The sequence below is a fragment of the Chiloscyllium punctatum genome, chromosome 22 (assembly GCF_047496795.1).
Source record: "Chiloscyllium punctatum isolate Juve2018m chromosome 22, sChiPun1.3, whole genome shotgun sequence".
NCBI lineage: Eukaryota > Metazoa > Chordata > Chondrichthyes > Orectolobiformes > Hemiscylliidae > Chiloscyllium > Chiloscyllium punctatum.
Window position 1 is genome coordinate 41,816,266 of NC_092760.1, and position 27,640 is coordinate 41,843,905.

Sequence of the window (27,640 nt, forward strand, 5' to 3'; positions counted from 1 at the left end):
TGGAGTTAGATTCCCCCTTGTTGGGAATAGTTACTGTTTGCCATTTGCATGGTGCAAATGTTACTTATGATTAATTGAAGCCTGAATGTTTTCATGGTCTTATTGCTTAAGGGCATAGGCTGTTTTCTTATATAAGAATTGCAAATGGAATTCAGCATGACAATCTTCAGTAAATATTCTTGCTTCTAGCCTTATGATGAAGAAAATGTTATAGATGAAGCAGCTGAAGACAGTTGAGCCTATGACATTATCCTGAGGCACTCCTGTAGAGATGTTCTGGGGGCTGAGATGATTGACCTACAGCATCTACGGTTATCTTCCTTTGTGCCAGGTATGACTCCAACCAGAGAAGAATTTCCCACTAATTCCCTTTGACTCTAGCTTTGCTCGGACTCCTTAATACCATGCCCAGTCAAATGCTGTCTTTGATTTCAAGGCCAATCACGCTCAAGCCACCTCTGGAATTTTGCTCTTTTCTCCATGTTTGGACAACGACTGTAATAAAACTTGAAGTGATGTGTGCTTAGCAGATCCCAACACCAGTTGGTGAGTAGGCTATTGCTGAATAAGTGCCACTCTGATAGCACTATAGGCAACACCTTCCATTATATTGTCGAAGATTAGGAATTAATGGGCTGTTAGTTGGCTGGATTGGTTTATCTTTTTTTTTGTGGGCAGGACATACTGTACCTGGGCAATTTTCCACATTGCCAAATCAATGCCAGTTTTGTTGTCTCATTGGAACAGACTGGCCAGGGATAAAGTTCATTCTGGAGCACATTATTTCTGTACTGCAGCAAGGCTATTGTCAGAGCCCAAAGCTTCTGAATCCTGTGCCTTCAGCTCTGTCTTGAGTTCACCTGAATGACTCAAACTGTCTGACGATCAGCATCTGTGATGCTCTGGGACAGCTCAGGAGGAGGCTGTATGGATCATACATGCATCACATCTGGGTGACAATTGCTGCAAAGCCTTCAGCCTTGTCTTTTGCACTTGACCTGCTGGGCTCTCCCATCATGATGAAAGAGGATATTTGTTGAGTTGCCTCTCTGGTGAGCTGTTTAATCACCCACCACCATTCACAACTGGATGTTACAGGGCAAGAGATATGTTTATCTGATATGTTGGTTGTGAGATTACATTGTTTTATATGTAGTACACTGTTTTCACTGTTTAATAAGCACATATTCCTGCCATAGAGCCATACAGCATTTAAACAAACCCATCGGTCCACCATGTCTATGCTGACCAGTAAACACCAAACTACACTAATCCCATCTACCTGCACCTGGTCCATAGCTTACTGTGCCCTGGCATTTTCAGCCCTTATCCAGACATTTTTTAAATGTTGTGAGTGTATCTGCCTCTACCACCTCCTCCTTCTTAATCTTAATATGTTCCAGAACCTCACCATCCAACTGAAATCACCAGCCACAATGTCTTTCACCTCTATGAATACAGGTGAGAAGTATTCATTTAAGATCTCATCCAGGTTGCACCTTTGGTCTCTAATATATCCCACTCTTTCCCTAGTAATCCTCTTATTTTTGGTATATTTATAAAAAGCATTAGGATTTTTCTTGACCCATCTGCCAAAGATACTTTGTGGCTCCTCTTTGCCTTCCTAATTTCCTCTTTAAGCAACCTCCTCTACTCTCTATATTATTGAAGGGACTCCTCTGTTTTTAACCCGCTGTACCAGACATATGTTGCTTTTGATTCTTTGCAAAATTCTCAATATTCCTTGATTCCCTGAACCTGCAGCCTTTGTCCCTTACTCTTAGAGGAACTCACTGGTCCTGAATTCTTACCATACTGCCTTTTAATAGGTTCCCACTTTCCAAATGTACTTGCAAGTAGCTGCTCCCAGTCTACGCTTGCCAGATCTTGTCTACCAATATTGAAATCAGCTTACTCCCAATTTTGCACGAACTTTTGAACTATCCTTATTCCTTTCCATAATGACTTTGAAACCTACAAAGTTAAGCTCACTATCCCCAAAGTGCCCATGCACTGACACTTCAACCACTTGACTGGCTTCATTCCCTAACATTAGGTCTAGCACTGCCCCATCTCTAGTAGGACTATGTTCTGGGACAAAAAGCTCTCCCGGATGAACTTAAAAAAATCCAGCCCATCAGATCCTTTCACAGGAATGGGATCGCAGTTAATGTTTGGAGAGTCCCTACAACTATAACTCTGTTTCTCTCACTTCTTTCTGTGATTTGCTGAAGTAACTGTCCCTCTATCTCCTTCTCGCTGTTGGGAGGCCTGTAGTATAATCCCAGCAAGGTAATCACCCCTTTTTTATTTCTAAGCTTGGCATAGATAGACTCATTTGAAGATCCTTCTATGACATCCTCCATTATTACTGTAGTGACGGTGTTCTTTATCAATAATGTAATGCCCATCTATCTTACCTCTCCTCCAAATCCTGCTTGAAACTTCTGTACCCTGGAATGATGATCTGTCAGTCCTGTCCTTCCTTCAACCGTGTCTCAGCAACTGCAACATTATGATATGCCCACATGCTGATTGATGCTCTGAGTTCGTCTGCCTTACCAGTCAAGTTCCTTGCATTCAAACAGGTAAAATATAGCTTTCCAGATCTTCTATGTGCTATATCCTACCCATGTCTTCTCCACCTATTGGACTGTCCTCGCATTCCTTCTATATTTCCTTGGGCCTTGTTCCTGACTTTATATGTATTCTGTGCCCCTTCCCCCTGCCAAATCAGGTAAAAAGATTCCTAGCATTATGAGCAAACTCTGCAGCAAGGATATTGGACCCATTCCAGTTCATGTGCAACCCATCCAGTCTTTACACACCTCACCTCGCCCAGAAGCTGTCCCAATTATCCAAAAATCTAAAGCCTTTCCTCCTTCACCAACCCTTTAGCCACATGTTCATCTGATCTATCTTTCTATTCCTATACTCAGGATGTAATTCAGAGATTACAATCTTAATAGTCTTCCTCTTTAATTTACTACCTAACTCTCTAAATTTCTGCTCCAGGACCTCATTTTTTAAAAACCATGTTGTTGGAACTGACATGTACCACAACTATTGGTTTTCACCTTCCCCTTTCAGAATGCCCTGCAAGTGGTCTGAGACATCCCTGACCCTGGCACCAGGAAGGCAACATACCATTCAAGAATCTTGTTTGTTGTCGCTTCAAATGCCCTTTGAAAATAAACCTGCATAAACTCTCCTCCATATCCACTGTTAAGAAATCTCAACTAAAAACATCACACATTTACTCATTCATGCTCCGTTATATGTGATCATTCTACGAGGAACAGAAGCAAAATATATTAGGGTGGGAATTTCAGAGCTTAGGACCTGTGGTCAACTGAAGGCAAGGCCATCAGTGACTAAGAGAAGAACACTGAGTATGTGCAAAAGGCCAGAATAGGAAGATCACAGAAACACACATACACACACAAAACTCCTCACATTCTCCGTGTCCTCAGAAATCATCTAATTTTCCAAATCTTCATTAATTAGAAAAGCTCTTGAAGAAGATAATGGAATGTAAAAGTAATTAATAATTCTGAAAAGTTGTCTAAATTAAAATGAAATCAGAATGACTGTGAGCTTTTAATATGATGAGTTAAGTGCACATGTCTCACTAAGCTTCTTCTTTGGGAGTAGGCATTATTTGTGTTCCTGAAACACTGCAATGGTTATTATTTCTGCAGCTTTAATTTTGAACTTATATTGTTTCACCATAGGTGTGCCATTCCGCCCCAGTGTATATTATTGACACAGTTTAATAGACTAGGCAGCAGGTTATGTTGGACAAAATTAAAATATTGTGGATGCTAAAAGGTCACTGACCTAAAATGTTTGCTTTATTTCTCTCTTTCCTGGATTTTGTAGAGACTGAACGTGCTGAACATTTATTTCAAGACATTGGCTCAGTACATCAGAGCTGACACTAGGTGGCAGCGGATGGGTGCTTGATGGTTTCAGTCTCTAATACTGGAGAGAGAGTCCTTGTGTTACGTGTTGACGCTAGGTGACAGTAGAAGTGTGCAGCATATCAGAGCAGCTTGTCAGAATGTGTCATGCAGCAGAACCTCGTTCCCTCCAAGGTTAGGTGTGGGTGCAAGTATTAAAATGGGAGGAAGTTCCACCTCAGGGCAGGGCAGCTTACCCCACATCATCATATTTATGGGCACGTATCCAAGCGTAAGTAAAACATTAGATTTTTATGGGCAGCAGGATCTGTTGTGATAAGATGAGAAGATATAAGAGCAGAGGTGGGCCATTCAGCCCATCAAGTCTGCTCCACCATTCAATACGATTATGGCTGATCTGATTATCCACTTTCCTGTTTTTTGCCCCATAAACCTTGATTCCTTTCCTGATTGAAAATCTACCTTGAATGCATTCAAGTAAACAGGCAGGAGGCTGGAAAAATACAGCAAGCCAGTCAGCATCAGGAGGTGGAGAAGTCGACGTTTTCAGCGTAATGAAACCTCTACAATGGTCTGTAGTAAAGAATTCCACTGAATTATCAGCCTCCCAGAGACGAAATTCCTTCTCATCTCTGACCTAACTGAGCAACCCCTAACTCTAGGATTATGCCCTCATACCTTTGATTGTCTCACAAGAGGAACTAACCTCTCAGTATCTATCTCAGTACTTAGAATCTTGGAGAAAGTGAGGACTGCAGATGCTGGAGAGTCAGTGTCGAAAAGTGTGGTGCTGGAAAAGCACAGCAGGTCAGGCAGTATCCGAGGAGCAGGAGAATTGATGTTTCAGGCATAAGCCCTTAGAAACTTCGATGTTTTAGTAAGATTGCTTCTCATTCATCTAAGCTCTAATGAGTTCAACTCGATCTACTCAACTTCTTCTCATAAGAAAACACTTCAATACACAGGATCAAGCTCGGGGTTCAGCTCTTTACTGTCTTCAGTGCCAGTATACCTTTCCTTAGGTGTAAGGGAGCTAAGACTGTCCACAGTATTCCAGCTATGGCCTCACTAGTTCCCTAGTTTTATACTCCATTCCCTTTGAAATAAAGGCCAGCATTTTATTTGCCTTCTCTATTTCCTGCTGAATTGGTATTAAAGTTATTTGTGATTTATGCATGAGGATCCCCGAATCCATCTGTAATGTAACTTTCTGCTGTCTTTCCCCATTTCAGTAGTATTAAGCTGTTATATTCTGCCTGCCAAAGTGTATAACCTCACATCATATTTGATCTGCTAAGTTTTTGCCAACTCACTCAATCTATTTCACGCTTTTTGTCATCCTTCCCACTTTCCTTCTCACCCACCTACATCTGTTATACACAAACTTGACAACGGTAGACAGTATGCACTATACATATAGTAAATAGTTGTGACCAAAGCACTGAACCCTGCTGCACTTCACTGGTTACTTGTTGTCATCGTGCATAAGCACCTCCTGCACCCACCTCCCACCTGCCCCACTTATTACTAATCTCTGTTTTCTATTTGCTAGCCAATTCTTTAACCATGAGTTCTTCTACTACCCCAAACCATGAGCTCATATCCAATAAAGTAACTTTAAATGTGTTACGTTATGTGGAAACCCAAATATATCTTCTGATTCCCCTTTACCTCCTCAGAGAAGCCGAATAAATTTGTCAAACATGATTTTTTCTTTATAAAGCGATGCTCTTTGATTTTACATATTTATTTTTAAATGCTGTGCTCTTACAATATACTCTAATATTTTCCCAATAACAGATGTTAAGCTAACTGGCCTATAATTGCCTGATTTTTGTCTCCTCCCCTTTTTCTATAAAGGTGTTACAGGAAGATTATAACCAGTGCATCCAGTATCCCTGTAGCTACTTCCTTTCATAGATAACACACAAGATCTAGGGGACCTATTGGCCTTTAATCCCATGAATCTTCCTCACATTTTTTCCTCCAGCAATAATTATTTATTAATTTCTTCTCCAGCCGCTTGATTATTCAGTATTTTTAGAATGTTATTAGTGACTTGAATCCCTATAGTGTAGAAACAAGCCCTTCTGGCCCAACAAGTCCACGACGACCCTCTGAAGAGTAACCCACCCAGACCCATTCCCCTGACTAATGCACCTTGCCGACACATCCCCATATGGGCAATTTAATATAGCCAATTTACCTGACCTGCAAATCTTTTGGATTGTGGGAGGAAACTAGAGCACCCGGAGGAAACCCAGCAGACACAGGGAGAATGTGTAACTCCCCATAGACAGTCTCCCGAGGCTGGAATTGAACCCAGGTCCCTGGCACTGTAAGTGCAGCAGTGCTAACCACTGAGCCACCATGCCACAGGAAGACTGATGAAAAGTGTTTATTCAACTCTTCTGCCTTTTCCTGCTTCTTTATTAATAGTACCCACACCTCATTCTTTAAGAACCATGTATAAAGTTTGGCCTATCTCTTCCTTATTGCATATTTAAAGAAACTCTTGCTGACCTTTATGATATTATTTGCTAGTTTACCCTCAAAGTTTATTTTCTCCCTGTTTTTTGGGTTATTTTCTCTTCGTTTTTAAAGCTTTCTCAATCCTACGGTTTATCGCTAACTTTTGTCACATTGCATTTTTTTTTCAATTTGATGTTATTCTTAACATTTTTGGCTGCCTATTATGGGTTTATCTCCTTTTTTTAAATTCAGTTGTGAGACTTGGATGTCACTGGCTGGCCAGCATTGATAGCCCATCCCTATTTGCCCTTGAGAAGGTGGTAGTGAGCTGCCTTCTCGGATTGCTGCAGTCCACTTGCTGTGGGTTCTTTGTTGTGACTTTCTAGCGATTTATACAACGGAGTGACTTGCTCGGCCTTTTTAAGAGGGCAGTTGAGAGTCAACCCACATTGCTGTGGCTCTGGAGTCATATGTAGGCCAGACCAGGTAAGGATGGTAGATTTCCTTCCCTAAAGGACATTAGTGAACCAGATGGGTTTTTCCAACAATTGACAATGGTTTCATGGTCATCAGTCCACTTTTAATTCCAATTTTTTTTATTGAATTCAAATTCCATCATCTGCCGCGGTGGGATTCAAACCCAGGTCCCCAGAACATTATTCTGGGTTTCTGGATTAATGGTTGAGCGATAATACCACTAGACCATCACCTCCTCTTAATATCTGGCAGTATCTATGGAGAGAAGTTCTACTGGACTCAAAACATTAAATCTATATTCACTCCCTACAGATGTAGTTGAATTTCTTGAGTGCTGTGTTTTTTTGTGTCATGGCCACAATGTCAATGCAACCATCCATAATGAGTGCAGGGTTTATTTTTTCCCCAAGTGTACAGTCATATTGGAGGAGGATAGGGAGAGTGATTTTCTGACACAGAATACACAGTATCAACAATCGGGTGGGTAATCTCAACAGCAGGAAGACCAGCAAGACTAGCTCCCAGCAGGTACACTGGGTAAGGAGGACATGGAGGGTGGGATGGCAGAGTACCCAAGAACAGAGAAGAGTAAGTGGCATGAAAAAAAATAGACTCTTGGAAGAGTAAAGAGGTCAACATAAAGAACAAAAGCAGGAATCGATGGATGGGCTTCAGATACAGAGAGGTGATGGAAGACTTGTCTGGACTAGTTGGGACAAGTGACCGGTTTCTGTGCTGTTGAGACAATACAATTTTGTAATGCTTTTAAACATCTTGTATTGAAGCACTTCCAGTTGAGAACTGTGAAAACAGACTGAGAATCAAAGCTGGGATTGCCAGGTCCTAGACATAGACCGAACCAAACAACAGACTTAAAACTGAGCCAATGGGTAGCAGAATTCAAATTAAATGAAATACAGTCATCCAATTAATGTGGAATAATGATTTATGTACAAGCACATATACATAGTAGAAACCGAGAACAGTGTTGATGTGACTACAGATATCTAAAAGAGCACTGATGTAAAAATGCTCTTTTATTCAGTGTGAAAGTAATAGTCATTTCCTGAAATAAACAAGCCTGGATTAATTCTGTTTGATACTTTTACTTTAACAAAGCACACCCACAAACTAACTCAAATAACAAAGCTCTTTTGTTTAGATCCTCAAAATTACAGGGCTCGATTTCCTGCGATAGTCATCAATTTATTATGAATTGGTTACCATCAGTAATTTGATGAGAAAACTAGTGCTGTAGTGTCAATACCTGTTAGAATGTTGATGAGCAGATGACCTGATGGTTAAATGCACCACCTGCTGAACTTTCCAGGTCACAGTGTCAAAGGTTCAATTCACAGGATGTGAGCAATGAACCAAATATAGACAGTTTCAGTCTCTGGGGCCACAGCTATGAGAATCAGCCAGAGCTCCTACTCCCAGTCACCACTGTCAGATCACCTGCCTGAATGGGTTGGCCTGAACAGAATTGGGATTGCCTACATTGCACCTACCATTGAAACAGGTAACTAACCATTCATTAATGAGTCTTCTTTGTGAAGGATGAGGTTCTGGAGGACAAAGGGTTGCCAGGGGCTCAAACACTAAACTCTGCATTAGGAAAGATGAGGAAACTGGTCCAGTGAAAGTCTTGACCATTGCAGCCTTCAGTCTGGGACAAACAAATAGGCCTCATTCTGGAGTTATATTTGCAAGTAGTTGTGATGGTGAGGGGTTGTGTTTGAGCCACTGTGCAACAGTATCTCTGAATGTGTACAGGTAGTGATTCTTAAACGTGATTCTTAAAAGTTGGGTTCTTGTGCAACCCCGTGTAATAGAAAAATCACGCTTTAGATACAGTGCTTAAAGTGTTGGTGATGTAATCGCGTTACAGCCATGTTTTAAAAGTTCCTGCTTTAAAAACAGTGTTCCCAATTCATCAATTGTGTTACAGCGAATTTTGATTAACAAAACATGTGTTATAGCAGAACAACCTGTATATGGATCTACAAATATACAGAGACTGTGTATGATCAGTTGTGCATGTATGCATTCCTAATGTGTCTACATTAGAAATTAATTGCAACAACTAACATCTCTGTTTACATTGTAGTACTGATGCCCAATGGGCCGTGCACCACCTGCTCATATTTCTTCCATGAATCTCTGAATGAATATTAACGAGTTATTTAGCCGTATGTTGAGAAACTGATCCAATCCCTCTCTAGTACAGGCACTTTCCTGAAAGGGTCAGTAGTTAGCAATTATGAATAAGAACCCCGAATAAGAGCCAACTCTCTTCCTTTTCTGTCAACAGGAGTACTGGCACCAATTGCTCTGCTCCCACTTTTATCCCCAATGGAACTCGCTGATTTCACTGAGCTAAATATTGAACCGGCAGCTTTCCTGTTCTGTGCAACTCAGTCACTCACTGGTTAGGGTGAAGATTGACTACACAAAATTAACATTGGAGTTAAGTTAGAATTCAAATTTCTAACAATTATCACCCTGGCTTGGAAAAAATAAAGAACACAATCTTCCTTGTAATAACTGTACTACTGGATACCCCCACTTTCACTTCTCCATATCCCCCACAAACTGGAATGAATGGTCAATGTCATGGATGCTGTTGAATGATGACCTTGAGCCACCTTAGTTTAAGATTACTTCCTGCTGTCAATAAACGAGCAGAGGTTCCACGGCATTCTCACACCTACCTTGAAATATTGATAAGCTAGCAGATGTAGAGCATGCAGCCCATTGGTGAATGCAGCAGTCCCTATTATTGGTGGATTCCACCATACAATACAATTGCATAGACAGACTGTTACAATCAATCACTGACCACAAAACCAGAAATCATAAATAAGCCTAAAGGTGATTGCTGTTCTGTTAGTGGACAGTGAATTAATATTTGATCATGTTGCTCTGTCCATGACCACAAAACCAGAAATCATATATAAGCCTAAAGGTGATTGCTGTTCTTTTAGTGGGTAGTGAATTAATATTTGATCATGTTGCTCTGTCCATTTTTAATTGAGGCTCTGACTTAAAATAACCAGTACTAGAAAGACATTAGTTTGTTTGAATAATTATCAAGTGATAACTGAAAAGAGAAGTGGCTGCTGCAGAGTGTGGAAACACCTTGCTGCACCTCTGGTATTTTGGATGAAAGGATGTTGCCGCTACTGGCTGTATGAGTCTTGGAACAAATGCAATTTCAATCCAGTTTGCACCTGCAGCACAAAATGCGAGATGGGAATGTATAATCTTGGCAGAGCGGACAGTATATTTCTGACACTGCTGGGGCAGAGTGTAGCGGACTTTGCTATCCATCTAATCGTGTCATAAGTGACCCGGCAGAGCTCGGCAGTGACCCTGAGCCGGGATTTTCTCCACTGGCTTCAGGATACTGGTGTCACGGTCAAATGGGGGAAATCAGAAGCCGACACTTTGTGGGGAGTAACCCCAGGCAGTGATTTTCCCCCTAACTGATTGAGTAATGACCCAGAAGGGAGGCCTACAGTCAATTAAGGGCTCTTGAAAATGGTGAACCGATTCAGCACTGAAGCAGCAGCAGGCTGGCATTTTAGGTAAGAGAGAGGGTGCAAAAGATGGAGGCACACATTTTAAACATTCAAATTAAAAAAAATGTCCTTGGGAACTAGACCACCATTACAGAGCAGGAGCCCCTCTGTCACAGAAGTCAGTCAGGCAGGCTGGAAAGCACATAGCCTGCCTGGCACCTACTCTGCAGGATGCTACCATGGATGCTACCATGCTGATACCACCCCCTATTCCTATCTGACCTCCAGGAAAATGGTCTGGGCAAGGTGGAGCTGGTAATTCAACACGCAGGCCAGTAACATAAATTACTAGGCCCAACCCCTTCAGGGTGTAAAAATCAAACACTGGAATGGAAGATGTTCTAGTCTCCAGCACTAGAATCCTTTGCTAAGCACAAAACTAATTCCCAAACTTGTGGCATATTGAATTACATTTGTATTCTTATTGATAATAGCTCAGTTCCTTCAACCATAATCACATCCCACTAGAGTTAATAACATTTTTTCTGTGGTTCCTGGCACAATGTCTACAAAATGGCAGCAGCTCCTTCGGGCACTGGTTTTCCTATCTGCAAGGCAGCAACTGTTTGAGTGTGCGGTTAGTTGCTTGCTGTGACCAATCACTTGTGTAGATAAGCGTCCAACCAGAGCTCCCCAGAATCTTTCAAGGAGCTGCAACAGAACACAAATGGCAATTTAATCCCAAGTATTCCTTCTCATTGTGCTGCCAGTTAATAATGACCACTTGACAAGAATTTCTTATTCTGTCCTTTCCAGGTATGAACATCTTTAACCAGAACGATCATATTGAGCTCTTACATGGAGTAGTTTGGGTGTGTTAATGGGGAAGCTACATAAGTATGAGAGCAAATAATAGAGGGATATGCCCATGAGGCAAGATGAAATAACTAGAGTGGGAGGAGAGATCATAATCAAAGATTGACCTATTTATGTGCTATAAATTATTTGAAATTACCAGACAACTCCTGGTGATGTAATGTTGCATTAGTGAGAGAGAGCCAGGAGTGATAGATTTAAGACAGATATCAGGGGTAGTTTCTTTACTCAGAGAGTAGTAGAGGTGTGGAACAGCCTGCCAGCAACAGTAGTAGACACACTGATGTTTAGGGCATTGGACATATATATGGATAATAATGGAACAATGTCGGTTAGATGGGCATCAGATTAATTTCGCAGGTCAGCACAACATCGAGGGCTGAAGGGCCTGTACTGCACTGTAACATTCTATGTTCTAAGCTCCTACAGCTCATTACAGTGCACCACTGCCTGTGATGTTTGACCTCTGGTCAGTATGTTCCTTGTAGGGAACAGTTCCAAGCACATGGCAGTGAGAGCTAAGGGGAACCAGGGCATAGTGTCATAAGAGACGTACAGCATGGAAACAGACCCTTTGGTCAAACATCCACGCTGACCAGATATTTTAACCTAATCTAGTCCCATTTGCCAGCACTTGATCCATATCACTCTAAACCTTTCCTATTCATACACCCATTTAGATGCCTTTTAAATGTTGTAATTGCACCAGCCTCCACCATTTCCTCTGGCAGCTCATTCTGTACATGCACCAGCCACTGCATGAAAACATTGCCCCTTAGGTATCTTTACATTTTTCCCATCTTACCTTAAATCTATGCCCTCTAGTTCTATATTCCCTCACCCCAGGGAAAAGACCTTGTCTATTTACCCAATCCATGCCTCTCATGATTTTATAAACCTCAATAAGGTCACCTCTCAGCCTCTGATGCTCCAGCGAAGCTAGAGAAGTGATTGCTGGGTCCCTTGCTGAGACGTTTGTATCATCTATAGTCACATGTGAGGTGTCAGAAGACTGGAGGTAGGCTAATATGATGCCACTATTTGAGAAAGGTGGTAAGGAAAAGCCAGGTATCTACAGGCCTGTAAGCCTAACATTGGTGGTGGGCAAGTTGTTGGAGGGGATTCTGAAGAGCGGGATTAACAGGCATTTGGAAAGCCAAGGACTGATTAGGGATAGTCAGCATGGCTTTGTGAGTGGAAATCATGTCTCCCTAACTTGATTGAGTTTTTTGAAGAAGTAACAAAGAGGATTAATGAGGGCAGAGTGGTAGACATGATCTATATGGATGTCAGTAAAGCGTTCAAAAAGGTTCCTTATGGGAGACTAGTTAGCAAGGTTAGATTTCATGGAATACAGGGAGGACTAGCCATTTGGATACAGAATTGGCTTGAAGGTAGAAGACAGAGGGTGTTGGTGAAGGGTTGCTTTTCAGACTGGAGGCATGTGACCAGAGGCATGCCACAAGGATCAGTGCTTAGTCCACTGCTTTTTGTCATTTATTATAAATGATTTGGATGTGAACATAGGTGGTATAGTTAGTAAGTTTGCAGGTGACATCAAGAAGAAGGTTACCTCAAATTACAACAGTATCTTGACCAGATGGGCCAATGGGCTGGGCAGTGGCAGATGGAGCTTAATTTAGATAAATGCGAGGTGCTGCATTTTGGGAGAGTAGATCTTAGCAGGACTTATACACTTAATGGTAAGATACTAGGGAATGTTGCTGAACAAAGAGACCTTGGATGCAGGTTCATAGTTCCTTCAAAGTGGAGTCTCAGGTAGATAGGATAGTGTAGGTTTTTGTCTGGAAAAAAAAATCCAATTTTATCCCCTTCTTCTCCTTTTCAGTCATGAAGGAGCAACATTTTCTGGAATACCAGTTTCTTCGGACACTAGCCTCTCTTGTACTTTGCTGAAAATGTGTTGCTGGAAAAGCGCAGCAGGTCAGGCAGCATCCAAGGAGCAGGAGAATCGGCGTTTCAGGCATGAGCCCTTCTTCAGGAAAGGGCTGAAGAAGGGCTCATGCCCGAAACGTTGATTCTCCTGTTCCTTGGATGCTGCCTGACCTGCTGCGCTTTTCCAGCAACACATTTTCAGCTCTGATCTCCAGCATCTGCAGTCCTCACTTTCTCTTGTACTTTGGCCATTTTTCTGATTGTGAACAGCAATAGCCTATCTGACTATATGTCGCATTTTTTTTAAACAAGATTAATAGCTGGTCATTGCAGTCCAAACAGCTCCCAGCCCAGGAAACTAAGATTCTAGTTAAGATTAATTGAACCTGGACAATCAATGCTCCTTTCCTTTAAATGCTGCTTTACACAACAATGGTTCATGGAGACAAGCCGTTTCGAAAAGTTGTTATCTCATCAGTTCCCATCACTTCTTTTCTCTTAAGAACTCTCAAAGTCTTAGACAGGGTCAAATGTCTATGGAGTTATAAATGTCTCCTCCACAATGATCATGGAGTGTCAGAGTTTTCTTTGTCTTATCAGACTGTACTATTGCAAGAAAATCCCTTTCTCATTCCTATCCATCTTGCAGCTTCCCAATATCACAGAATATGAAATCATTTCTGAGGTAACTATCTGGACAACACAACAGAAATTCCTCCTCAACCAACAATCAATTCCTCATTCACTTGTAATGCTCAAATCTTTCTGTCTCAGCCATTCTCACTTTTACTAAGGCCATCTGAAATACTCTTCCTCCTCACTGGGACAAAGGCTTGTGATGCTTTGCTCTAGTCTAATGCATTTTTCTTGGACTTTGAAATGGTCCAATGCTTCATCACCCTCCCTTCTCAGTCATAATCGTCCTCTGTGCTAGTTTCAGACTCCTGCAGGGCTCACCGCCCTTGGTCTTCATCACTCAGGGGTCTCAGAGTCCAACTCCTAACCTCCGTCAATTCTCACCTTCCTGGGTCCTCATTTTCTCCCATTTTGCAATCTGACCAGCACGTAATAGCCACCTGATTTAGCTCATCTTCACTTCTACTCTTTTCATCTCAGGTTACACCCTAGCCAATTGACCTGATCTTTGCAAGAGAAACACAGTGACAATTTCATTAATCTGACTAGCAGCACTAAGGAGGCAGCATTCTTTGAACAATTTACCTTTTCTCCAAAAAAAACAGAACAAGCATTGTCATGATTAGGAAACCCAAGTAGCTGACTTAAGTTGCAGAAAATTATAGGAAGCCTGAGGTCGGGCAAGAGGTCACAAAATTCTGGAATCTTAAGAGGGGTAGGATTGGAAACAGTGCATTGAATCTTGGCTTCAACGATACACTGTGCAGGAAAGGGTATTTTTACAGTTTAGAATTGTTGTATTGCTGGTGTTCTGTACTTACTGTACTATGTCTGCAAAGGCAGTGAATAAAGGCTTGGACTGGTATTCTAGGCCATGTTTGGCACACAGTGACCTTACCAATGGTGCCACCTTGTGCAAGTTGTGCCTTGGCATCGTAGGAAACAGGCTGTAAACACAGAGACACAGTTAGATAGCAAAGAGAAATCAGCTACTGCTGGGATAAAATTCAATCTCATTAGGATGCAAAATCAGGTGTTAGTGAATTAATTGCCAGGTTTTACACCCCATCAGATTTTTATTTACCTTGAATTCACTGACCCATTTTGTTTTCCCTTTAAGGTTGAATTTTAAACCCTGTTGACTCTAATTACCCCATGAAACTTATTTTATTTTCTGACTCTCACTAGTACCATTTTGGGTGATTGCTATGTATAAGATGTGGTCATTAGCACGCCACTTCATTAAAGTTGGTTTACATTTCAACACAGCAAGAATTGCGCAGCAGTCTCAAGAACTCACAGGGAGAACACAGCTCATCTTTGACATTACAACACTTACTACATTTCAAAATTACTTCATTGCCTGTAAATCACTAGGGAAGCCAGGTGATCATGAAGTCATGTGATATAGATATAAGGTAAGATAGCTCACTCGGTTAAATGGACAGCTAGTTGGCAATGCAGATCCACACCAACAGTTTGGGTTAAAGTCCTGCACTGGCTGAGATTACCATCTCATTAACTCCCACTACCTGAGGCATGGTGACCCTCAGTTTAAGCTACCACCAGTTGTCTCTCCCTAATGAGAGAGCACCGATATGGTCTGGTAAGACTACGGTGACTTTATGTATGAAGGACATAGAATGGCTTGTAATTAAAGTACTGCCAAGGACCTGGGTTCGATTCCCAGGTAACTGGGAAACTCTCTGTGTGGAGTTTGCACATTCTACCCCTGTCTGCCTGGGTTTCCTCTAGGTGCTCTGGTTTCCTCCCACAGAGATGTGCAGGTTGGGTGGATTGGCCATGCTAAATTGCTCATAGTATCCAGGGATGTATAGGCTAGGTGGATTAGCCATGGGAAATGCAGGGTTACACTGATAAACTAGGGGGCTGGGTCTGGGTGGACTGCTCTTCAGATTGTTGGTGTAGACTTGATGGAGCGAATGGCCTGCTTCTACACTGTTGGGATTCTATGATTCACTTGAAATGGATATTCATCCTGACAACTTTAATGACCAATAGATACAAAGAGAGAGATCCTAAATTGATGTTCTAAAGAAAACTATACTCTTCTGCTCAAATGTTCTTAAAATGCTGAAAATTTTAAATGGCTGCAATCGAACTCAGAATGAGTAGGCTGACTGCCTCCAGAACTTTCTAACAATTGCCAGAGGCCAATAAAGTTTAAAGTTAGATGTGACACTCCTTGGATTGTATGAACACTCTAGCCATGCCAATACAAAGGGTTAGTCGATATGATGTCTATCTCAGCCGGTGCTGAGCACAGGGGACCATTTAAAGCCAAGACTCAGTTTTAATCACTCCACAGTCATCTCCCCCAAAACCTATCTCCTTAGCTGAGTAACTAAACTTAAAGCCCAGTCACACGATCAAACCTGTCGGTTTGTTTTAAATCATCAGATATTATACGATTTTTGATTTTATCATCAGTCTGCTTGTAATCTGTACTGCAATTGGAAAGTGAACCGATTCAGAGCTTACAACCACTCTACCTTCATTAACACTCCAATTGTCTCTAATTTCCTATGAAAGGGATTTCGGTACACAGCCCACTAAAAGAACTTCAAGCGGACATTGATTTATTAGTCTGTCTAGTTCATGTGAATTAATTCCAAATGGTTTGAAGTAATTTGAAACTTCCCTCTTTTCTTCCTTGGATGCATGTGTGTGATTACATTTCCCGAAGCATTCTACCTTGCTTTGAATAAACCCTATCTTAGTCAAGAGTGTGGTCTTGGAATAGCACAGCAGTTCAGGCAGCATCCAAGGAGCAGGAGAATCGATGTTTTGGCATAAGCCCTTCATCAGGAATGAGGCTTGTGGGTCGGGGCTGAGAGACAAATGGGAGGGGGGTGGGTTTGGGGGAAGGTAGCCAGGAAAGTGATAGTTGGATGAAGATGAGGGAGAAGGTGATAGGTCAGAGGAGGGAGTGATGGATGGGTCCAGAGGGCGGTGCTGACTTGGAGACTTGGGACGAGAATAATGTGAGGGGAGGGGAAACGAGGAAGCTGTTGAAACCACATTTATCCCCTATCGTTATAGAGTCCCAAGGTGGAATATGAGGCGTTCCTCCTCCAGGCATCAGATGGTAACGATTTGGCAGTGGAGGAGGCCCTGGACTTGCATGTCCTTGACGGAGTGGGAGGGAGTGTTGAAGTGTTCAGCCACGGGCCGGTGGGGTTGACGGGTGCGGGTGTCCCATGATCTCTGAAATGATCTTGGGACCCTGCAACCACATGGGATAAATGTGGATTTCAACAGCTTCCTCATTTCCCCTCCTCCCCACATTATCCCGGTACCAAGTTTCCAACTCTGCCTCCGTGGCTGAACACTTCAACTCCCCCTACTCCTTGGATGCTGCCTGAACTGCTGTGCTATTCCAAGACCACACTCTTGACTAAGATAGGGTTTATTCAAAGCAAGATAGAATGCTTCGGGAAATGTAATCAAACACATGCATCCAAGGATATGCAAGTCCTGGGTCTCCTCCACTGCCAAACCGTTACCTCCCAATGCCTGGAGGAATAACGCCTCATATTCCACCTTGTGACTCTGCAACCACACGGGATAAATGTGGATTTCAACAGTTTCCTCATTTCCCCTCCCCCCACATTATCCCACTCGCAAGTCTCCAACTCAGCACTGCCCTCCGGACCCGTCCATCACTCCCCCCTCTGATCTATCACCTTCTCCCTCACCTTCACCCACATTTCGCTCTCTCAGCTACCTTCTCCCCAACCCCACTCCCCACCCATTTATCTCTCAGTCCTCGGCTCACAAGCCTCATTCCTGATGAATGGCTTATTCCCGAAATGTCGAGTCTCCTGCTGCTCGGATGCTGCCTGAGCAGCTGTGCTTTTCCAGACCACACTCTTGACTCTGATCTCCAGCATCTGCAGTCCTCACTTTCTCCTAAACCCTATCTTACTTTAACTTTACTGAGTTTTCTGTGGTTAACTTTAATGTTGGATTTCACAAAAACACATCGCACAACTCTAAGGGCAAGAAAGAGAACCCATGTAATGGACAGGAGAGAAGAACAGTAAAAATGATTCAATTCAATTCACCTCTCTTTTTCTATGATACAACCCATCTCCCATAACTGTTTGACCCATGTGTAATCGCCAGAATTTATTGCGAATGCAACACCACTCCCCTCTGCATTTTAATAACCATATGGTTCCAGGGTTAACTGTACCCTATTCACAGTCCAACAACACAGGATGGCAGTGCCCATTTGTCCTTTGTACAAAGCAAGTGTACCTCCTGCTGAAGGTTGGTGGTACTCACTGATGTTCAATCTGGAAGTTGAGGTGACCTGTGAACCAGTCATTGAAGACAGACTGATGGACGTTACAAGTAGCATGCAACTACAAGAAAAACAAACAGGTTAGTAGTGGTCCATAATCGTTACAAATATCACATTCTGAGATTCAGGTCCTAAAATACAGTAAACACTCAGCTGCTGTTAATATAGTCAGCTACTTCAGTGGTGGCACACCCTACAACCTAGACTGGCACATTGTTAGTTCTCGTTTCACCAGCTGTACGGATCAGTTCATGGTGGGAGGAAAACAACAAGGAGCTATCTGCAGGGCCAAGCCATTCACGTGTGGGAATAGAGCTGAAAACTAATTCCAGATAATCAAATGGGAGTCTCTTGTCTGTGAGGTACTGAGGAAATAAATAAAATAAAACAAAGGACTGTGGATGCTGAAGATCTAAACTAAGAACAGAGATTGCTAGACAAACTCAGCAGGTCTGGCAGCATCTGTGGGAGATAACAGTTAGAGCCTGGTGATTCTTTGTCAGAGCCAAGGAAACAAATATAGGCCAGGGATAATCATGTTTGTTATGGATATAACAACAGGACGTATTGTAATGGATACGATGTAGGCTGGAGTCACATTTAGGTCCGATTGAGTACAGGTGACAAGTTCTAGTTATGGAAACTCAGCAGCTTTTATGGCCAGTTTTCTGGGGATAGCTCATGAATCACCAAACAACGGATATCACTGATTCTCCTGATCTCCACATATCCCACTGCACATGCTGTCTTTTCCAAGTATTCCCATTCAGTAATGTTCAAAATGCAGCCTCCAGGTTGTGAAAGCTCTTTAAATCCCAGGAAACCTGGTACAATTTGTGATTCAGGTTTGGACAAGGCTGATTCTAGGGCAATTATCTCATTGGCTGATTAGTCCTATGCCAGAATATCATCAGAACACCAGCAACTTCAGATACATGGACATCAATAGAATCTTGGATTTCTCTGTCACAGGGACTCTGTGATACACATTTATATGGCACCTCATCCATGAAGATGAAAGAATAGACACCAAGGGGCAGTATACAACTATCTCCAATGCTTATTTCATATTAATTCAGAGATGTGCTCATTACTAGTTCCTCTTGAGGAAGTGGTGGTGAGCTGCTTTCTTAAATCCCTGTAGTCCGTCTGTTACAGGCAGACCCACAATTTGGTTATTGTGGGAGTTCCAGGATTTTGATTCGGCCACACTGTAGGAATGGTGATATATTTCTAAGTCAGGGTGCTGAGTGACTTGAAGGGGGACTTGTAGATGTTGTGATATTCCCATGTACCTTCTGCCCTTGTCCTTCAACATGTTAGTGGTCATGAGATTGCAAGGTGCAATCTAAAAGCAGCCTTGGTGAATTTCTGCTGTGCATCTTGTAGATGGTAGACATTGCTACTACTGACTGTGGATGGTGGACAGACTCTTCCAAGGCTGTGGAACCCTTCACCTTTCTCAGCCTTTCCTTTCCACCACAATCTTGAATTTTTTTAAAATTCAAAATTAGATTTCTGATGTACCATGTCATTGGTTTCATCTTTTAGTGTGATTTGATATTGAGGGCTTTTACATGAATGTCCAATGTGCATGAAAAGGTGGTGAACAGACAGGAGCCCCTGACCTAGACCAGTGTCCCAGTGACAGTTAGGCTCTTACCTGCATGGTCAGCCAATCCTCCTTCTGATCATGGTCAATTATCATAGGAATGTGGTTCATCTGAGTCACCCACACAAACCAATTACTTTCCATAAATCTGCAAACAGGAATCGTGAAATTCATGATCTGACTGAAGGAATGTACTCCAACAAAATATAAATAGAGTAAGACCACTAATTTGGTAATTAAAATGTAAAACAAACCTCACTGGTATGGTAACCTTCTGCTGATGCTGTCACTAAGTACAAAACCAATAAAAGGCTTTCAGCTACTGTTTTAGGTGTGTCTGCCCAGACTAATATTTATTTTCTGTTAACATTCATATTAGCTTCTCTAGCCAAACCATATATAACCTGCTGAGATGGTACCTCTGAAATTAAAACTTTTAAATGGAAATGATATAATGATAGGTCTTGCAGTCAATGGCTGTGACTGTTTATTTTGGTAGTTTCTTCTAGTGTGGGATTGTCCTTAGGGGACAAAGCAAATTGGTCTTATACTGCCTTGGAAACAAATGGTCTTTGTCGTTTGTGTGGATGACTATTAAATGTTCTGTCATTGCCAGAAGGTGCTGGCTTTCTCTCATTTCCTGCCAGTCCATTGCATTTATTTATCAAGTATGGTCAGTCTATGTCCCTCCCCTTCTGCTGTAGTAATTCCTTTGCCAAATCATATATTGAAGACGATCAAGGAGTAACACTGAAATAGTGAGTCACGTTAGTTAAGTGATTATTTTTGACTGGTGTGGAAGTAATGGGCTGAAAGGCCTTTTTCTGTAGATTTTGACTCTATGATTTATCCACCTTTTGTAACTATTTATTCATCTCTTCAACTAGTAAAAATCAATCATCAGTCTTGAAAGCTCCATTTGGTTCAACACTTTCTTCAGGGAGATAGTTCCAGATATCCTCCCTACCTTATATGAAAACATGCGTCTTGATGTTAGTTCTGAATGGTCTCAATAGTCTTTCAAGGTTATCGCACCTTGTTCTACATTCGTTACCAGAGACAGTCATCTCTTTGTGCAGAATTGAACATTCCCACCTTTGCAAGCTTGATGCTGGGAAGAGGACATTGAATCAGACAGGAAGATAGCTGTTGGGGATCCTGCTATTCTCCTGGCTCCACCCGGATTGAGACTGTGCCAGGAAGGCCTATGCATGACCTTCCCAACCCACCACCATTTGAGGCCCCGAAGTGCACAGGCAGTGGATGCTCACTGTGCAGCGTTGGTTTCAGTTTCGTGGCAGAGAAGGGGAAGGTGGATCTAATCCTGTGCCTGTTGAACTTGCTCATCATCTTGACACTGATTGATCTGTAAATCATTTCTCTGCTGGAGGATTTTTATCTCATGGCTATCCTTCACAGAAGATGTCATCCTATTAAGCCTGTTACTTGGCCCATTTCTCTATCTGGAGGAAGCTAGTCTCCTGAATTTATTTGCAGAGGAACTTGACCCTGCCAACTCAGACATTTGCCCCATAGTATCATCTGGAGGAATTTCATTTTCACAAATGTCTATTATGAAGAAGGCTGCTCTATGGAGACAAGTAATTTATTTTTTCCTGGTATCCTGGATTTCTGAGCTGGGTAATTTTTTCTTAACTACGTCCTGAATCTGTGGACATTGGTCTGCTGTCCATGGAGTTTTGTGCAGCTCATCTTCATTTTCTGAAAGTTCATCTCCATTGTCAATCTGCAGACACGTCTGTGTTAAGCTTTAGTTCAACTTGCTGAGGAGGTTGGGCATCTTCATTCATCCACTGTCGATGTCTTCCCAGACATTTTCCTAACCTCGGGCAGTTAATGGAGGATTGCTGCTTGCTTATCATCATCTGTCACTGAGACATTACTTCATCTTTGAAAGACTGAAATGTTGCTCTTGAATTTGTGTCCATTGTACTGTTTTGCTGTTTAAATAACTTCAGTGGAAGATTCATCAATGAGCTCAAGTGAGCTACGCTGCCTTTGTTTTGTTTCCCCTCATCTGCATCAAACTTTGCTCGTTTCTGTCATCTGAAGTTTGATTAGTGATGATGAGTATATTTTGTTCATCTCCTGTTAGATTCGGTATTCTTTATCTTTTAAATTGCATTTTTGTCACATTAAATTGCTCTGTGACATTCCTTATGTTGCAACCTCAGTATAAATTCAATTCTAGATCCTCGACTTCAATACTGTAGCCGTGCCTTATGTTGTGTGCTCACTGTAGCAGTGACACTCATTGTGAATAACAAGTCTTTGTTTCCTTGATTTCTGTCTTTCCCGACCTAGCTCTTTATTGTCAATTTAAATATCTCCCCCTGAGCTGACAGGGATTTTTAACTTTACTTATTCAGCTCCAAAACAGTCACTGTCCAGCTGAACCTCGAATCCAGGCTGACCAGCAGATCCTTCTTCTCGAAGGACTCTGTATCGGCCAATTGTGGCTAACTGTTGAGCTCTTACTCGCTGTCACTGCTTCTCCTGCCAGGTCTGACGTAAAGGTTTTAGCCTGAACTGCTGTTCCTGCCTTGCTGTTCCTATCACAAATTCTGCTGATAGCCTGTTTGTTCAAGCACATGTAACTGCTGACTGACTGACTCAACATTCTTAAAGGGGTAAAGTATTTAAAACAGTAAAATCACTTGTCATTGAAAAAATGGTTCCCTTGGATTATTCCCACTATTGTTACTTGGTATTTGAGCTAAGATGTCAACTGTCAATCATAACCAAAACCAGCTGAGTGCAGTGCTTCCCCAATCCTCCTTTCTACACATTTTTAATCAACCTGTATTTACATCTCATGGCACATCTCCCAGGCAGATGAAATTTGAACCTTCTAGCCCAAAGCTAAGGAAACAACACTACCACTGCACCACAAAGCCATTAGCAGTTAATGTAAGCAACTGAAATTAGTTGAATGCAATTGTTATATAATTAACATTCTAAACCTGCAAACCCCATTGCCAGGAAGGGCAAGGGCAGCATGGGGACACCACTGCTTCCAAGTTTCCCTCTCAATCATATACCATCACTTTGCCTCATTATTAAGGTGATGAGACTCAATGACTGATGTAAAGTGACTGTCACTGTTTTGGACAAATACTAATGCGTTTTTCCCCAATATAGTCTTTAAGTATTTTCTTTGTCCTCCTTTGTGGCATGTTGCTCAATTCAGAGTTGACAAAACAGGTTCTAGCTGTGAAGCTGTCAGGGCACATTATCCACTCCATTGAAGTTGATTTTGCAAGAGGTTTGTGTGAATTTTTGTGCAACTGTATTTAAGAAGGACCATATGTCTAGATCATCACTGTAAACTCATTTTCACCTTTGTAGCATTGCCCAATTCAACCCCTCCATCAGCTCATTCACTGAAGCCTTATTTATGCTTTTGTTCCCTCTAGACTTTTCAAGTGTGTCCTTGTATACTCCAGGGATTAAGCTAATAGTAAGTCTACTGCCCATGTCCTAAATCACATCAAATCCAATTCAGCCATCACCTGTGCTCTCTGACTTCAATTGGCTCTGATTCAGAAGCACATCAATTGGAAAATTCTCATCTTTGCTCTCAAATCCTTCCAAGATTTTGCCACTCCCTATACCTGTAGCCTCATCCAGACCTACAACCCTCCAAGATCTCTGGGCTCCTCTGACTCTTGCCTCTTGGCCATCCACGATTGCAATTTTCCTCTATTGATACTTTACATTTAGCGTCCAAGGCCCTAAGCTCTGGACCTCCCTCCCTAAACCTTTTTGCTGTTCTACATCTCCTTTAAGATGCCCCTTAACATCTCGCTCATGACTGAGTTTAGTTGACGGTGCAGCTTCTCATTACAAAGAGGAGAAGGAATGAGAAAGAGCAGAAAAACAGGCAGTGAGAAATAAATAAATGTCCTGTTCATCTAACAAATAAACAAATGTACAAATCAATGCCACAGCTTCAGCAAGTAGAAGAAGTGTTGAATAAAGGCTACTGCAACCCAACAGCATTTAGCAAGAAAACTGGATTCTCAGTGGTGGATACAGCAGCTGTTAAAACATTATGTCAACTGTAGTGATCAGGATAAATATATAAATAGTCTGACTGAGGGCAAGACTAAATTTTCATTTATTAGAGACTGTTAATGTTGGGAGTTAGAGGGAGTGGCAAATAAGCAGCCAGACAGAAATAATTAGTGTCAGTGAATGAGGAACCAACAGACAAGCAGTGAAAACAGCAAAAGCAAAAGAAAAGGTAATGATTGAGAAAATAAAAGATTGACAGAGAAAAAAACTGAGAAGAGGAGAAATAAAATAAACAATCAAGATAAACAAGGGGTCAACACTGCCCAAACCTATTCAAATCTATTAAATCAAACAGGGAGCAAAAAGACCACAAACCACAACCAGTTCCCTAGAGCTCCAAATATGCTAGGCATTTGTTAATGGATGGTTAATGCAGTTCAGACACACAGTACCAATTACTGCAATTGTTCAACAGACAAACACATAATATAGGTAGTATTTCAACATGGGAGCCCCACCTCACTAGAAAGAACATTAACAGAAAACCTTGAATGCCAAGCAGTGGGATGTAAGTCAAGCTGATACGAATGTAGAAAGACACCATCCAGGCCAAGTCCTATAAAGGGCAAAAAAAAAATTATTAGTTGACATATTCTTTTTCTTTCCAGTTTTATGACTCCTCTCCTGACAGTGATTACTGGTCTCAGGGTTCAGGTCGTTCTATCACTGCACCCCACTGACTGCGCTCCATTTATGAGCTGAGGCAGAGGATGTGAGCAGGCTTTCGAAAAATTGGGATGAGGAGTGCGAGTAAAATCATAGTTAATCCTGTGCTAACCCACCCTGTACCCAGGAGCAAAAGCACTACATGGGTTCCAGCCAGCTCCTACTGAACATCAGCAGTCAACTTCTTCCACAAATGAATCGCATGGAAATTGCAGGCTAGAAAACAAATTGTGAAAATATTCAGCAATGTAGTTACAGATTCAATCAGGTGAGAACACTTTGATCTGTATAACACCAGTAAGAGGTAGAATGGCCACTGGTTACAGGCTTGTTGCTGGTAATGGGAATAATTTGAATTTTAAAAATCCCACAAGAACAAAACAGGTACAATATTACAATGATGGATTCTTCTTATAATGTATTAATGTTTATATATTACATAATCTCAACAGCAGTGGTAGTTAAGATGGATAGCTTCTGATTAATCATTTTCCAATGTAGAACTCTTTCAGGAGCAACTGGGCTGTTCTCTACACCAGTTATGGAGTGGGGGAAGGGTTCCCATTGTGTTCGAGCAGAACTCAGGAGGAGCTGGCCCTGCAGCCCATGAGGTGCTTTGTCTGCATCAAATGAACAATGATGCACTCAGCACTGTTTGAATGGAGACTAATCAGGGAGCTTGCTGAGTTATTTAGGTCTGTCTGTGAATTTGCGTGAGAATTTGTGCTGAGATTTGTATTGGAAGTCTGTTTGAAGCATTGCAGGTTTCTGTTGGAATCTGTGTGTGTGGATTTGTGTTGGGATGTGAGCACGAGGTTGCATCGGGATGTGTGTGTGAATTGGCGCGGGATGTGTCCGAGAGCTGGCACTAGGATCCATGTCAGAGCTGGTGCTGGGATATGTGTGACAGTTGGCGCTGGGAGTGTGAGAGATTTGGTGCAGGAGGTGTGTGCATTAGCACTGGGATGTGTGTAAGAGTTTGTGCTGGGATGTGTCTGAGAACTGGCTCTGGGAGTGTGTGAGAGTTGGTGTTGGGGGTGTGGGAGAGTTGGCGCTGGGAGTGTGTGAGAGTTGGTGTTGGGGGTGTGGGAGAGTTGGCGCTGGGAATGTGGGAGAGTTAGCATTGGGAGTGTGCCAGATGTGCTGAGTATTTTGGGGATTTTTCCAGGCTGGCCCTAAGCAATTTGCAGTCATGCACATTTCATACAAATCAAATCCCAACAATAATGCAGCCCCTATAATCAATTCGAACACCAGGTCTGAATCCTGGAACAAACTCACAACTGAGGGTTATGTCACCCATAATGGAGAATTCTTTTGAGTTAGTAACAAAAAGGTTCAACTCTTCCAACATCTGACCATTTGGCACTTAAAAGAAACACTTCTCCTATAGTAACATTCATTTTAATGTTTAATGTATTCCTAAACAGAATTAATTCTATGTAGTACATTCTGTCCCTACAGGACAAAATGACTCAAATAAAGTGTGGGTGTCCCAAATTCCTAGGAATGCAACAATTCCTTATCCAGTCTCCTCCAACCATTGGCTTGTTACACCATCTGACTGCTGTCAATCAAAACAAGTAACACATTTATCGAAGCATTCAGCTGTTCATCATAAAGTGGGTGTGTCAGATGAAGCAGAGATTTGGAGCAACAGAGATGGGGTTGTTAGTGGAGCAAACCTGAGACCAGTGGGAAAACCATCATCTTCGAGCAATTCCCTCTGCTGGGCTGAGATTGGAGGTTGTGCTGGGTCCATCTCCTAGGCTGTGTGGATTTAAGTTGAGGTTTGTATCAGGAGTGTGTAGGGGCTGTGTGGGTTTCTGTTAGTCTGTGTGTGGGCTTGTCTAAGTTTGTGTACAGTCTCTGCAGAATCTAACTGTAAGTTTAAGTCAGTGATCATGTTGTCCTTTATCAATGTAATTCCTACCTTTATATCCCAGATTTAAATCCCTCCCCCTCCATTCAGTTTTCATTGCTGAGCAAGCTGATATTTCCTTCCATTAAATATTGGGAAGACAGACCATTGACTTTGTTCGCCAACTCTAACTCCCTTCTCTAACCACCAATTCCGTTGCTCTCTGTGACAACAGTCTGATGTTAAACCAAGCTGTTTGCAAACTTGGTGTTGTATTTGACCCCAAGATGAGCTTCCATCTACATGCCTGCCTCGTTACTACAGCCGTCTATTTCTACCTCTGTAAAAGTGTCTGACTCCTGTGTCAGCTTCTGTGCTGCTGAAACCAACAGCTACATCGTTAGTATCTCTAAAGGTGACTAGCCTCATGCACTCCCAGCCAGTCTCCTACGATCTAATCTCCGTAACCTGCAGCTCAGCTAATAATGTGCTGCCTGTGGAGTCGATTTTCCTGCTCCTCGGATGCTGCCTGAACTGCTGTGCTTTTCCAGCACCACTCTAATCTAGAATCTTAGCTCAAACCAAACCCTATTCAATGGCTCCTGACTCTGCGCAAGCTGACCTGAGTTAGCTAGTCATTCAGCAATGCCTCAGTGTTAATAATGTTTTCAACTATCACTATCTCCATAATTTTCCCATCCCTGCAACCCATCAAGATAACTATGATACTGTCCTTCTGCACTCACATGTAGCTCAATTTTAACTGCTGTGCTGTTGGTGGTCTGCCCAAAGCTCTGGAATTCACTCTCTAAAAGCCTCTCCATATCTTCACCTCCCTTTCCCCCATAAAGATTACTCCTTAAAACCTAAATAAAACCAAAAGAACTGTGTATGCTGTAAACAAGAAACAAAAACATGAATTGCTGGAAAAGCTCAGCAGGTCTGGCAGCATCTGTGGAGGGAAATCAGAGTTAATGTTTTGGATCGACTGACTCCTCCCCCCTGAGGAAGGCCACTTGACCTGAAATGTTAAATCTGATTTCTCTCCACAGATGCTGCCAGACCTGCCAAGCTTCTCCAGCAATTTCTGTTTTTGCTCCTTAAAACATACCTCCTCAATGAAACTTTGTCTGACTTCCTGTCTCAGTATGTGATTCAGCATAATATTTTACGTAATAAAGCTTCTTGGGATATTTTCAAATGCTGAAAGGTGCTATATTAATAGTACAGCAGTTATTTTTGAAGTTGTACTATGTCTTTATGTAGTTT

General features: G+C 42.0%; 1 protein-coding gene across 2 annotated transcripts in view; it reads right to left on the reverse strand.

The window, feature by feature from the left end:
* Window positions 1-7,800: 7,800 nt before the first annotated feature.
* LOC140493572 (acyl-CoA (8-3)-desaturase-like) overlaps window positions 7,801-27,640 on the reverse strand; it is a 46,567-nt gene continuing 26,727 nt past the window's right edge. Inside the window, exons 8-12 of one of the 2 annotated variants that reach the window (XM_072592151.1) lie at window positions 24,303-24,400; window positions 19,798-19,894; window positions 18,116-18,195; window positions 14,626-14,751; window positions 7,801-11,107 (exon numbers count right to left, since the gene is read on the reverse strand). In XM_072592151.1, coding sequence (XP_072448252.1) covers window positions 11,056-11,107; window positions 14,626-14,751; window positions 18,116-18,195; window positions 19,798-19,894; window positions 24,303-24,400 — 453 coding nt within the window. In that variant the 3' untranslated portion in view covers window positions 7,801-11,055. Of the gene's footprint in view, window positions 11,108-14,625; window positions 14,752-18,088; window positions 18,196-19,797; window positions 19,895-24,302; window positions 24,401-27,640 lie in introns of those variants that run through there. The other variant, XM_072592152.1, reaches the window with a different exon arrangement.